The sequence below is a fragment of the Jaculus jaculus genome, chromosome 12 (assembly GCF_020740685.1).
Source record: "Jaculus jaculus isolate mJacJac1 chromosome 12, mJacJac1.mat.Y.cur, whole genome shotgun sequence".
Classification (NCBI taxonomy): Eukaryota; Metazoa; Chordata; class Mammalia; order Rodentia; family Dipodidae; genus Jaculus; species Jaculus jaculus.
Genome location: NC_059113.1, coordinates 15,732,599 through 15,746,371, shown reverse-complemented (window position 1 = coordinate 15,746,371; position 13,773 = coordinate 15,732,599). Strand labels below are relative to the sequence as shown.

At 47.6% G+C, this 13,773-nt stretch overlaps 1 protein-coding gene across 2 annotated transcripts in view; it reads right to left on the bottom strand.

Annotated features, from left to right (window-relative positions):
• Dock5 (dedicator of cytokinesis 5) overlaps positions 1–13,773 on the bottom strand; it is a 221,083-nt gene that overhangs the window by 58,000 nt on the left and 149,310 nt on the right. For both annotated transcript variants that reach the window (XM_004665821.2, XM_045131067.1), the window contains exons 24-26: positions 13,062–13,132; positions 12,147–12,253; positions 6,394–6,530 (exon numbers count right to left, since the gene is read on the bottom strand). In XM_004665821.2, coding sequence (XP_004665878.2) covers positions 6,394–6,530; positions 12,147–12,253; positions 13,062–13,132 — 315 coding nt within the window. The remainder of the gene's footprint in view (positions 1–6,393; positions 6,531–12,146; positions 12,254–13,061; positions 13,133–13,773) is intronic.

Here is a 13,773-nt window from a genome sequence, read left to right as displayed (position 1 = left end):
AAAGGGGGGCTGTTGAGAGTGATCGGTAAGATGACTTTAAAGATAAATGAGTGTGGCGTGGGTGGCGTGGGGGGGGGGAGATGGCTCAGTGGGTAAAGTGTTTGCTGTGCCAGCATGTGGACCTGAATCCAGAACCCAAGCACAAGCTAGGCATGGTGGTGTGTGCCTGTAACCCAGGGCTGGGGCTGGGTTCATCGAGCCAAGTCAGTGAGCTCAGTGTTCCGTGAGACCCTGCTTCAAGAAATCAGAGAACAATTACAGAAGACACCAGATGTGAGCCTGTGGCTTCCACACACACAAACATACAAACACGCTCACGTACATCTGCACATACACGTGGCCACACACATATAAACATGCATATACATGCATGCCAGAAACACACACAAGAAAAACAAAAAAGGATGAGCATAGATATGCAGATATGACGGCCTCCCTAGAAGCCCGGAGAGCTCAGCTTACTGTCCATCAGCAGGTGGTGCCCAATTCTGATGCCGAGCAGATGCAGGGCACCCAGGACAACCCGGCACATGCATGGGAATTGTCAGGCAACATACAACATCCTTGCCCCTTCCATGCAGGTGGAAAAAGTTTGTTATGGAGTACTACTAAGTATACATGTTGAAACCAGAACATCCAATGGTATTAGGTACTTGGCAATATGTGTTGGGGGGAGCATGCAGTAATTAAGGCTGATGAGGTCATGAAGGTGGGTCCTGGTCTGACGGGATTAGTGCCCTTTCTAGAAGAGGCACTGGAAGTGTTTGCTTACTCTCATGCTTCACAGACTAGCTGAGGAGAGAACACATGAGCAGAAAGTAGTTGTCATCTACAAGCCTGGAAGAGCATTCCCAGCAGAACTCAGCCACTCTGGAGCCTGACCTCAGACGTCCAGCCTCCAGAACTGTGAGAAAATAAACTTCTGCTGTTCAATGCCACCCTAGCCTTACTCTGCGGCCAGTCTGTGGGGTGTTAAGGATGATCAGGCCGATTTGTAAGAGGACTTAAGGTTCTTAAGTCCCTAAGTTCTTAAGGTTACTTCACTGGGCTTGACCTTTTCTTTAAAAAAATAATTTATTTATTTGAGAGAGAGAGAGAGAGAGAGAGAATAAATGGGTGCACCAGGGCCTTCAGCTGCTGCAAACGAACTCCAACGTTTGCGCCCCCTTGTGTGCATGTGCAACACTGCATGCTTGTGTCACTGTGCATCTGGCTTATGTGGGATCTGGGGATGTGAACATGAGTTCTTAGGTTTTGCAGGCAAAGGCCTTAACCACTAAGCAATCTCTGCAGCCCAGGCTTGACTTTTTATAGCTGCAAAAAGAGGAAGATCGTGGTTTTCTTTCAGGACCTAATCAGACTAATAATACACACAACAATAGGAAGCGTGCATGTTGTCTCCTAGTTCCTCTCCTTTTCTGTATTTAGCTGCTCTGCTCATTCAGATCTGACTTCTCAATGCTCAGCTTTTCTTTCCTAGGTCCCTCTTGCTTCATGATAGATGTTTCAAAACTCTTCTTAAGGCTTCAAATAACTAAATCATTGCTATCTGTATTCTTTTTGCTCTTAAGACTTAGTAGTTCTAAAAACATTTAACTGGCAAACTTGTCAACTATCAGTAGAAACCATGTGATGCTTTGATATAAGTAAGCATCTATGAGAGTTATTGCAATCAAATTAATTAACATGCCCCTCACCACCATGTGGTAGTTGGCCAGAACTTGTTCATCCGATATCTACAAGCCTGTGCTCTTTGACCAACCACTAATATAGTCTCTGCTTCTATTTATTCAACTTTTAAAAAAAGTTTATTTATTTATTTGCAAGCAGAGAGCGAGCGAGAGAGGAGAGAGTCAGACAGAGAGAGAATGGGCCCGTCAGGGCTTCCAGCCACTGCAAATGAACTCTAGACACATGTGCCCCTTGTGCATCTGGTTTACATGGGTCCTGGGGAATCGAACCTGGGCTCTTTGGCTTGGCAGGCAAAATAACTGCTAAGGCAACTCTCCAGCCCTCCTCATTCAACTTTTTTTAGTGTCTATATATCAGTGCTGTTGTGTAAATTTACTACCGTGAGCGTTTTTAAGGTATATTTAGCTTGTTCATTTTCATTCTTTCCCCCATACTTGCTTCCCCTTTTAAATTTTTAAAATATTTTAATTTATTTATTTGAGATATGGAGGCAGAAGAGAAAGAGAGAGAAATGGGTGCACCAGGGCCTCTAGCCACTGCAAAGAACTCTAGATGTATGTGCCACCCTGTGTATCTGGCTGATGTGGTTCCCGGGAATTGAACCTGGGTCCTTTGACTTTGCAGGCAAGCACCTTAACTGCTAAGTCATCTCTCCAGCCCTTGCTTCCCTGTTCTTGGGATGAAAAGACTCATAAAACCTGCCTGTCCTGGAGCTGCTGGCTTCATGGTCATTTGCAAGTGTCACATACTGGCCCAGGCAGGCGTGCGAGGATGAGTGAGGCTCCGAGTCTCAGATGTGCACTCAGTGGGGCGATGGGAATGGACATGAGCATGCGTGGCACAGGACACGGCAAGAGGGCAGCTCCTGGGCACGGTGGGCAGACATCTCCCCTCTCGTGTTCTAGCTTGTGTCAGTGTTGGGGCGGGGGGGGGCAATTTAATAAGCAAGCTCAAGGTCCAGAACCCTAAGAGCGTCAAGGGGACACGGGTGAAGGGATGGGGCAAGGGTGCAGGTACCAACAATGGCCTGAGGGTGGCACCACGGCTGCCACACGGAAGAACAGGCATGAAGAGCTATGTGAAGAGGGTCCTGGGACTCCACACAACGGCAGAGGACCAAAGGCTGGGGACTAAAGCCTAGAACTAACTGACAGGAAAAGATGAAGGAAGAGATGCTGACTTAGTTCATTAATATAAAAATGCTCGCGGTGGAAAAGTCTGGTGGAGCGTGCTTATAATTCCAACACTCAAGGGGCTGAGGTAGGGGGTCAGTGAATTGGAGGCCAACCTGAACTACATTGTGAGACTTTGCCTCAAACCAAACAAAACAAAACAGATGACAAAAACAGCAACAAAAATCCAAACAAGCCAGGGCGTGGTGGCGCACGCCTTTAATCCCAGCACTTGGGAGGCAGAGGTAGGTGGATCACCGTGAGTTTGAGGCCACCCTGAGACTACATAGTGAATTTCAAGTCAGCCTGAGCTAGAGTGAGACCCTACCTCGAACATACCCCCAAAAGTCCAAACAATCCCCCCCCAAAAATAATAATCCAAAGTACTTATAATGGAAACAAAAACATTATCATGGTCAATAAAAATAATTACTGGAGCCAGGTGTGATGGCACATGCCTTTAATCCCAGCACTTGGGAAGCAGAGGTAGGTGGATCACTGTGAGTTCGAGGCCACCCTGAGTTCGAGGCCACCCTGAGACTATATACTGAATTCCAAGTCAGCCTGGACTAGAGTGAGACCCTACCCCAAAAATCCAAAAAAAAAAAAAAAAAAAAATTACTGGACTTGTACTCCCACAGAGTTCCAGGACATTAGCTTTCAGTGTCTTTGCTTATCACAGGGAACATTATCAAAAAAGACAAAAATGTAATTAAACTAGCACAGTTAAGACACACTTAGTTCTCTTTACATAGAATTTAAATTTCTCATGTCATTTCTATAGAGTCCATCTGGGTGGGGAAAGGGCAGATGAAAACCTCCCTTGAAAAAAAAAAATACCTCCTGCCCTCCCCAAGAAAACAAAAAAAGCAGTAGAGGAGATGTTAAGCTTGATCTAAAACAGTTCCTACATGTCACTGAGTCAGAAACTGAGGCACTGACTGCCTAAGAACAAGCTGCTTTGATGGGGACACACTAGAAACCAAACTCCTTGGTCCTTACTAAATTTTCCCCTGCCCACCCCCCCCCCCGTGTGGGGACAGGCTAACACAATGGCCAGGAACAGGAGAAGAGATGTAAACACTCTTTCACCTCACACGTGTGTGTTTTCTAGAATACTTGGGCCCTGGTTAACCCAACGTGCCTTACACACTGGTGCCAAATGGGTAGGGCTTGGGCTTGATTCTACCATTTTGAAATAGTGGATGGCTCCTAAGAATCAGTTTTTAAAGCATACCGCACGTGTGCTGTGAGTGGGTACATTTTCTTCTTTGCTGCCAAGTCCTTGGTTAGGAAAGGTATGGTTTTGAAGGGACACACTTCAGGATACAAGAGGAAGGGCTGATCTATCGTGAAGAAACATCAAGCAAACAGTACAACCAGTAAGTGGACTTCTGGGGTTCCAGGAGGCCGAGGGACAAGGCTGAGGCATAATCAGAGAAAGCAAAGTTATTCTCACCTGCTTCTGAAGCTGGACAGAAATGTAGATGTGCATATGAGGATGACGAACTGGGGATCAGGTGGTCATGGGAGAACTGAGGTGACCCTGAGAGGTAAGCTAGGATAGCTGTGGGGTAGGGTGGTCATGGATAACCATGGTGAGCTGGAGAGGTGAGAGAGGTCAGCTACAGGGTCAAGTGGTCATGGAGAACCGTGGTGAGCTGGAGAGGTGAGAGAGGTCAGCTACAGGGTCAAGTGGTCATGGAGAACCGTAGTGAGCTGGAGAGGTGAGAGAGGTCAGCTACAGGGTCAAGTGGTCATGGAGAACGGTGATGAGCTGGAGAGGTGAGAGAGGTCAGCTACAGGGTCAAATGGTCATGGATAACCGTGGTGAGCTGGAGAGGTGAGAGAGGTCAGCTACAGGGTCAAGTGGTCATGGAGAACCGTGGTGAGCTGGAGAGGTGAGAGAGGTCAGCTACAGGGTCAAGTGATCATGGAGAACCGTGGTGAGCTGGAGAGGTGAGAGAGGTCAGCTACAGGGTCAAGTGGTCATGGAGAACCGTGGTGAGCTGGAGAGGTGAGAGAGGTCAGCTACAGAGTCAAGTGGTCATGGAGAACCATGGTGAGCTGGAGAGGTGAGAGAGGTCAGCTACAGGGTCAAGTGGTCATGGAGAACCATGGTGAGCTGGAGAGGTGAGAGAGGTCAGCTACAGGGTCAAGTGGTCATGGAGAACCGTGGTGAGCTCAGTTAGCTGCGGGGTAAGGTGGTCATGGAAGAACCGTGGTGAGCTGGAGAGGTGAGCTCGGTTACTTACGGAGTAAGATGCAAATGTTCCTCATGTCTATTGGGAGAATGCAGCTATGAGACAAGGCTCAAAAGGAAGGGTGATTCCCTGCCACATTGGAACCCTGGCTGTGGCTGGCAGCTGTCATGGGGGTGTACAGTGCATTTGGGGTGAGGCACTGTTTTGTTCTGAGTCCTCTAGGTTCAATGAAACACACCCTGTGAAATTCTCCTGTGGGGTTTTTTAGCCCGGGGCTGTGTCATCTCTAGGACGTCAGAAATCCATGCAGGTCAGCTTCACATTTATGGGGAATAGTGGGGGCTAGAAGATAAAGAAGACTCAAAACAAGAAAACACACTTTCTACTAGGCTGCAGAGAGTGCACTGATGCCGGCGACTGTATCAAAAGCAGGGCTAGCCGGGCGTGGGGGTGCACACCTGTAATCCCAGCACTGGGGAGGCAGAGGTAGAGGATTGCTGTGAGTTGGAGGCCACCCTGAGACTACATAGTGAATTGCAGGTCAGCCTGGGCTAGAGCGAGACCCTACTTCAAAATAAATAAAATAAATAAATAAATAGCAGGGCTTCAGGCTGGGGAGATGGCTGAGCAGTTTAAAGATGCTTGTTCATGAAGCCTGCCAGCTTGGGTTCAATCTACCAGCACTCACGTACATACTGTTGTTTTGTTTTGAGACATTGTGTCTCAAAAAAAGGTGGATGACCCCCGAGGAACAAGATCTAGACATACGTACACACACACACACACACACACTCACAGAGAGAGAGAGAGAGAGAGAGAGAGAGAGAGAGAGAGAGAGAGAGAGAGAGAGAGAGAGAGAGAGGGAGAGAGAGAGAGAGAGGGAGAGAGAGAGAGAGAAGGAAGAGAAGAGAAGAGAAGAGAAGAGGAGAGAGGGAGTGAGGGAGAGGGAGAGAAGGGAGAGAAGGGAGGAAAGGAGGGAGAAACAGAACTCACAAGTGCAGGAGCATTTATACTGAGTCAGGTATGAAAGGATGTTGGGAAGAGGTTTTGCAGAACGAGTCTCACTGGGTCTCAGTAAAACTTGAAATTCTTTAATGGAACCCTTAGGGACCTCAACTGAAGGGTGACTGGGCGAAATCTGTCATGAAGCCCCAGGAGGAACCTGACTTTGTTCAGACCTTAACTTGCACTGGAGGTCTGCCCTGCCTAGTCACCTCTAAAAAGGGCACAGCAGCCCCAAACCCTGCTCCAAAGCCCCAGAGCCCCTCCCGCTGATGGCCCAGGGACCCGCAGCGGCGCAGGGCCCCGGAGGCCACTCGACTCACCACGTCCTTCCTGTCCAGCACCTCCAGGATGCTGCTCAGCAGCTGCGAGCTGGCCTCGTGGTCGGGCTTGCTGGCGTGCTCGTCCAGCTGGCCGCTGAGCTGGTCCGCCAGCAGCGGGAGCAGCACCTCCCTGCACTCTGAGGAGGAACCGCGGTGACTCGCAAGTGGCAGGACCGCAGCCGGCCTCGCCACCCTCCCGCTCCTCGACTCTGCCCGTCCTTGAAGGCCCCGATGCCAGTCTGGCCATGGGTACATATCGTAGGCACAGATGATTGCACTACATGCTAAGAAACTCCACCACAGGTAAGACAGCCTTCCTCTCCCCCTCCTTTTCTCCTCTCCTCCCCTCCCTCCTTTCCCTTCCTTCCTCCCTCTGTTCCATCCCCCCACTTTCTTTTGGGCACTGCTGGGAATCAAGCCAGTGCTTCTAACTCAATGCTCCCCCTGACCCAGAGAGCGCAACATCACTAAGCAGCAGCATCAGCCTAAACAGTGAGCAAATTGCTTAACAGTTTCACGGCATACTGAATTCATTACTGATGCATTGACTTATTTATTTCTCGTTGCTTAAAACAGGTATCACGTAACCCAGACTGACCTCCAACTTGCTATGCAGCCAAGGATGATCCTGAACTCCTGCTCTTCCCGCCTCTGCTTCCCCAGTGCCAGGACTATGGGCGCACACCACCACCCCTGCCTTTGGTTTTCAAGTTCATTTTATGTATGTTTTTGGTGCTGGGGATTGAAGCCACGGCGTCGTACAAGCTATGCACACACTGTACCACTGACCTGCGCCCCCCAGGCTCACCTGTAGCTTTTTGTGTGTGAATACTAAGTCATAGGAAACAGGTAGAACCTAAGTCTGAACCTGTGTTTCATCTAACAGAGAAAATTTACTATCAGATTCCTAAGAATCCTAAGCTTCCATGGTACATTCCCAGTACATTCTGTGCATATTCCTCAGGACAGTAGAGCAGAACTCATCTTTCTACCTTCACTGTGATGAGACATTGTGGTGACTGTTGGGTCTCTAGACACTGAATTAATAGCTCTGCCAGGGCTGGGCATGCTGGTACAGGCCAGTTATCTCCCCACTAGGCAAAGGGAAACAGAAGGGTCTCAAGTCCTAGGTCAGCCTAGGCTATCTAGAGACTGTCTCAAACACACACACACACACACACACACACACGTGTGTGTCCTCTCTAGGACACAATGGTCCTACACTCAGATACCCTACCTTAACTGCCTCAATTACCCTTTCTGTTTCTTAGAAGTAATGCTTGTTGCCATATAATAAAATGCTTAATAAAAGTTTTTTTCTTTTAAAAATAATTACCTATTTATGTGCATATGGGGGTGTCTGTGGGTGTAAGTACATGTGGCACAGGGCCTTTTGCCATTGCAAATGCATGCCAGATGCTTGTGCCACTTTTCTGCATCTGACTTACATAGGTGACTTGGTAATAGAACCTGGGCCGGCAGCTTTGCAAACAAAGTGCTTTTAACTGTTGAGTCTCTTCCATTTTTTTTTAATTTATTTATTTCAAAGTGATACAGAGGCAGATAGATACACAGAGAGAGAATGGGTGTGCCAGGGCTTCCAGCCAGTCACTGCAAATGAACTCCAGACACAAGTGCCCCCTTGTGCATCTGATAATGTGGGTCCTGGGGAATTGAGCCTTGAACCAGGGTCCTTAGGCTTCACAGGCAAACACTTAACTGCTAAGCCATCTCTCCAGCCCTGCTGAGTCTCTTCTTAGCCCCAGAAGTTTATTTTCAATTTTAGTGCCACTCACTCGCTTTCTAAAGTCATGCATTCTACCCTAACTACGTACTAGGAGTATCTGAAATTTCAAACCACCCATTAACGTGGTCAAACATGACAGCTAGAGAGTGTGGTGGCATACTCCTGTAATTCCAGCAGTTTGGAAAGTGAGGCCGGAGGAACAAGTTTGAGTCCAGAATGGGCAACATAGCTGTCTCAAAATAAACAAACCAATCTACAAAACAAAAAAAAAAAAAAAAAAAAAAAAAGAAAGAAAGAAAGAAAGAAAAAAATGAAAAGGAAGAAAAGATCCAGGTCTAAAGTAGCTATAGGTATCATCCAAGTCAAGCACTTCCACAGGAACAAAAGTTAAGACTAGAACAGGCCACCGTGTGGTCACAGTTCTTTACCCAGACAGGGCCAAACCTGAAAGGGTTCTTCTTCCAACAGCCCACATGGCCTTTCTGACTTCTGAGGAGACCTGCTTCACTGGCAATGCACACACCGTGGGAATGAACTGCAGCAATGAAATACGGCAATGAACTATGGGAAAGAACTGTGAGAACATTTCTTACAGACCTTACAAATAACTTTTCTGAGCATACTGCTAAGAGATGCATTTTAAACTCCTGACTTATATAACTTGCCCCAAAGTTAATCCGACAACCTTGTAGCCCATCAGCTTCAGGCAATGCGACTAGGTTTCCCCTGAAGCCTTGGTATACCCTTGCCTTGGAAAGCACAGCTGACCAGTGCAGACAAGGAACGTTTGGAGGTGCCGACTGATCTGAAGCTAAGCTCTTTGCCCCACTTTCTCGGTGACTTGGCTGCACTCTTGACCCAGAACAATTATGCACCCACCAGAAGTGCTGACCATCGTCTTGAAGACAACACAGTCAGTAACAAATTGCCCACAGGACTGCCACAGATCTGCTGGAAGGCAACGGGTGGGCTCAGTGTGATTGCATTTGTGAGTGAACTGTGTGTGTGTGTGTGTGTGTGCGCGCGCACGCGTGCGTGCATGTGTGTGTTCCGGATCAGTAGAGTTCAAAAGGTCAACAGTCCAACAGTCCTTCAATAAATGTGTAAGGATTATTGCAAGTCAAGAGTTCCTTGCCCTTTGCTCATGCAAAGTTCAACTTGTTCACATATTACTGTCTTATTTTTATTTGAGAGAGAGAAAGAGAAAGGTAGAGAAAGAGAGAGAGAGACACAGACAGAGACAGAGAATGGGTACAGCAGTGCCTCTGGCTGTTGGAAACGAACTCCAGATGCATGAGCCCTTCCTGAGCACATGTGCAACATTGGGCGCTTGTGTCACTGTGCGTCTGGCTTACACGGAACCTGGAGATTTCAACATGAGTTCTTAGGCTTCGCAGGCAAGTGCTTCAACCACGAAGCCTGTTTTCTGGCGGTTCATTTAGTGAAATTATACTAAATAATGAAACTTCTTCTAAAAAGGTAGTGGAGGCTGGGCGTAGTGGCGCACACCTTTAATACCAGGACTTAGGAGGCAGAGGTAGGAGTATTGCTGTGAGTTTGAAGCCAGCCTGAGACTAATTCCAGGACAGCCTGGGTTAGCATGAGACCCAACCTCGAAATACCAAAAATAAATAAGTAAATAAAAAGTAGTGGAAAACTTGTGTTTTTCAAATATGAAGAGTTGGATTAAGTGAGAGAGTACATAAGCAGTTATATAAAAAAAGTTTAATGCAGAGATGGCTCAAGGGGGTGAAAGGTGCTTGCCTGCCAAGCCTGACAACCTAAGTTTTATTCCCCAGTACCCATAAAGCCGGATGCATAAGTTGGCACATGCATCTGGAGTTCATTTGCAGTGGCATGAAGGACCTGGGGTGCCACCCATTCAATCTATCTCTCATTGCAAATAAATAAAAATACTTTAAAAATGTTTAATATAAGAATATGGTATCATGAAGCTTACAAATTTTGAGAAATTTTTAAAAATCTAGATATAAAAAGATTTAATAAATACATTCACTATGGCAAGACTATTACCAATTTTGAAGTTTTAGTTATATTTAAAACTTCCCTAAAATAGCATATAATATCTTTCTTTAACTGACATGATTATTGATTTTTACTTTAAGTAAAACAGGCTGGAGAGATGGCTTAGTGGAGATGCTTGTCTGCGAAGCCTAAGGACCCATGTTCTATCTCTCTCCAGATCACACATTAGCCACACACACAAAGGTGGTGCAAGTATCTGGAGTTTGATTTCAGTGGCTGAGGGCCTGGCATGCCAATTCTCTCTCTAACAATGAAGAAAAAATTGAAATTAAAAAAAAAAACAAAACCCAATCCACCAGCAGTGAGTGTCTATGAGCAGCAGTGATGGTAGACCCAGCAGGCAGGTTCACCATTGGTCTCCACGACGCCAAGGGTCGGCGTCTTCTCTTCCTCGCAGGCTCTGCTACAGGCACAGCCCGCCCACTCTGGGCCAACGGCAAGAGTTAGTTTTCCTTTCTCTCAGGCTCTGCCTTAAAAAGCACTTAGGTAGACAACTCTAAGGGTCAGGTTCCCATTCCTCAGGCTCTGCTCCTAGAAGCAGCGCCTCCAGTCTTGGATAAATGATTCCAGGGGTTAGTTCCTATAATGCCGCAGCTGTGTCCTGTATCGTACCCCCACCATTGGGCACATACTGAACACGAGCTCTCCTTGAGGACTGGGATTGCCTGAACTACTGGCGTTTTTACAAGGAGTTCACACAGCTGCCCCCTCTAGCAAGTGTTAGCTTTGGACCTCCTTGTCATGACAACTCAGATAGGAGCCCAGTGGTTTTTGACTTGGTGGCTACATGCTGGATTCTGCTTACAAAACAACAAGGATTTCATCATGCGAAGAGTTTCTTCTCATGGGGCTCATGGTGCAGATCTATAAATCCAATGCCTCTGGAAGCAGAGGCAGGAGAAGCCTAGGTCCCATGCTGGCTTGGGTAACAGAGTAACTTTACAGCTAGCCTGGCTGGTGGTGGCTGGGATATGGCACGGTTGTATAGAATTAGCTTAGCATGTGGTAGGCCCTGGTTTCAAGTCCCCATAAACACACACACACACACACACACACACACACATGTTTTTCTCCCCTCTGTATACTCTCAGTGATCTGGCAATATTCCCCTCTAAAAGTCCCGATTTACAACACATGCCGGCTGATGTCCTTGGTGTAAATACCTCCACTGTGGTCAGTTTCCAAATACTCATGTGGCATCAGTGAGCATGCATGGAGAAGCACATGGTTCGCTCCCCTGAGCCAGCACAAGTGGGACTGGGCACAGAGCTACATGACTGCCTGCCCCGACTCATGTGTGTGAATGCATGGGTAAGGGGAGGTTGAAGAAGATGCTTTTGACTAAAGGAATGCTCTTTCCTGCTGGTCCTTCTCTGGAGTTCCTGTGATGAGGACAATGTTCTCTAAATAACGGGCCACTCTCTGGCTGTTCTATTTAAAGATTAAACACGGGATTAAGCTGGCGTAGAAACTATCGTAAATGCTAAATTTCCCAGGAGCTCCCTAAGTACTGTCAAACTGCTCAGGACATTACTAAACAAAGCAAGGAAGCACAACTCAAGGTGAGTAAGTCTGACTGCCATGAAAACCAGCCCACCTAGGCACAGCAGGTTTCTTTTCCAGAATTTATATTCCTCCCACTTTCCTTTTTAAATCTTCATTAACCTTGAAAGTTAGCATCTAAGCAGTCTGCACATTTTTACTGATAAAGCAACTGCTTTCTCTTACCCGGCTGTTGTCTATGAATCCAATAAATATCAAATAGTCACACAGCAAATGCATGACTTGCTACTCAATTTAAACGCAGGTGTTGCTTGCTACAATAATCTAAGCTGAACCTAATCTGAGCAAGGGCCATCCCAGGACAGACACACAGAGTCAAGCGTGTCATGACACGAACCGCCCTGGCATGGCTCGCTTGTGGCATCCTGGGGCTCGGTGGGCTTCGCGGGGGACTCACCTGACTGCTGGAAAAGGTTGCTCTCCACGATCCTGGTCATACAGTTAAGTTTCTGCCGGACCAGCTGGTTATCAGGGATGCTCTGAATGAACTTGCAGAAGAGCACGCTGGAAGAGAAGCCACGGCGTCGGCCACGTGCAAGGCTCCCTTCCACGCTTGCCCTCCGCTCCGAACTGCACGTGAAGGAGCACCCCTGGACAGCTCCCAAGTGACCCGAGACGCGAGTGTCTGTAAGGCCTGCATTCCCGCTCCCTAGAGGGCTCTGCATTAGAGCTAATCCTGCCTCCCGTGGACCAAGCACCCCCCCATCACCTTCCAGGACCACCTCAACTCCTGACTTCTGCCAAATGCCTTGTCTAGCACTCCCTGCTGCAAGGCCCCTACGGCATCATTGTGCATCCCTGAGCTATGTAGGGGTGGGGCTGGAAGCGCGTTATTACATGTGTCCTTTGGTAGTTAATTTTATGTCTGCATGCCATTTTTGGCAGAGAGAGAGAGAGAGAACGGTGAGCTTCTCCCAGAGGCAGGCTTTGTGTGTTCTTTAATTTGCTTCCACAGAACTGAGCACACACACACACACACACACACACACACACACACACACACAGGTTATTTCCTTATAACACTTATTGGAAAAACAAAAGCACGTGGAATAGCCGGGCTCCAGCCCGGTGGCAGAACTGTTTTTGTTAGGGGCAGAGAAATAAATGGTATTGTCAGACAGGCGTGGTGGCGCACACCTTTAGTCCCAGCACTTCAGAGGCAGCAATAGGAGGATGGCCTTGAATTCAAGGGCACCCTGAGACTATAGAGTGAATTCCAGGTCCGCCTGGGCTAAAGCGAGCGAGACCCTACAATGAACAACCACAAAATAAAAATTAAAAGATTATAAAAGAAAGGTGTTCTACCAGTCACCTGAGCTCCACAGGATCAAACACCAGTTTGACATCGTTAATTATGCTAGGAAGGTACTTCAAAGCTGCCCCCTGGAAGAAACACATCAGAGGTAAGGTTTTAATTGCCAAGGAACACAAACAGAGGGAACGGCTCTGTCCCAGGAGGAAAGGGCAGGGCTCGGGCCAGGGGCAAGAGCAGGATGTGGACACAGAAGCCCTCACAGAGAGAAGCTGGTGTTGCTGAGCACGATTTCTGACAACCTTTGCTCCTGAAAAGGCAAGAGGACCAGGTCTTCACTACCAACTAGACTCTGTTTGCAACACATTGTTCTATCAGAGGAGGTCACTAAATTCTTCACCTAGTTACCATAAAGAAGAAGAAAGAAATAGAAGAGTTCAGGCCAGGGTCTGAGAGACTTCTCAGGAGCTGAAGGCACTTATTTACAAAGCCTGACAGTCACGGCTTGATTCCCTAGTGCCCCTGGAGTCCAGATGCACAAAGTGGCACATGCATTCGGAGTTCGTCTGCTGTGGCTAGAGGCTCTGGCGTGCCTGTTTCCTTCCTCCCTGTCCCTGTTCCTCTGGGGGCCCTCCTTAGTGGGATTGCTGGCACTCATCATGGAGTTGGGGGTCATTAGCTGTGAGAGCAGCAGTCAGTGTGTGTGTGTGTTGGTAGGGGCAATGTCTCTGGATATTCCCTAAGTTGACATTTGAAAATAACCAATGTCTCT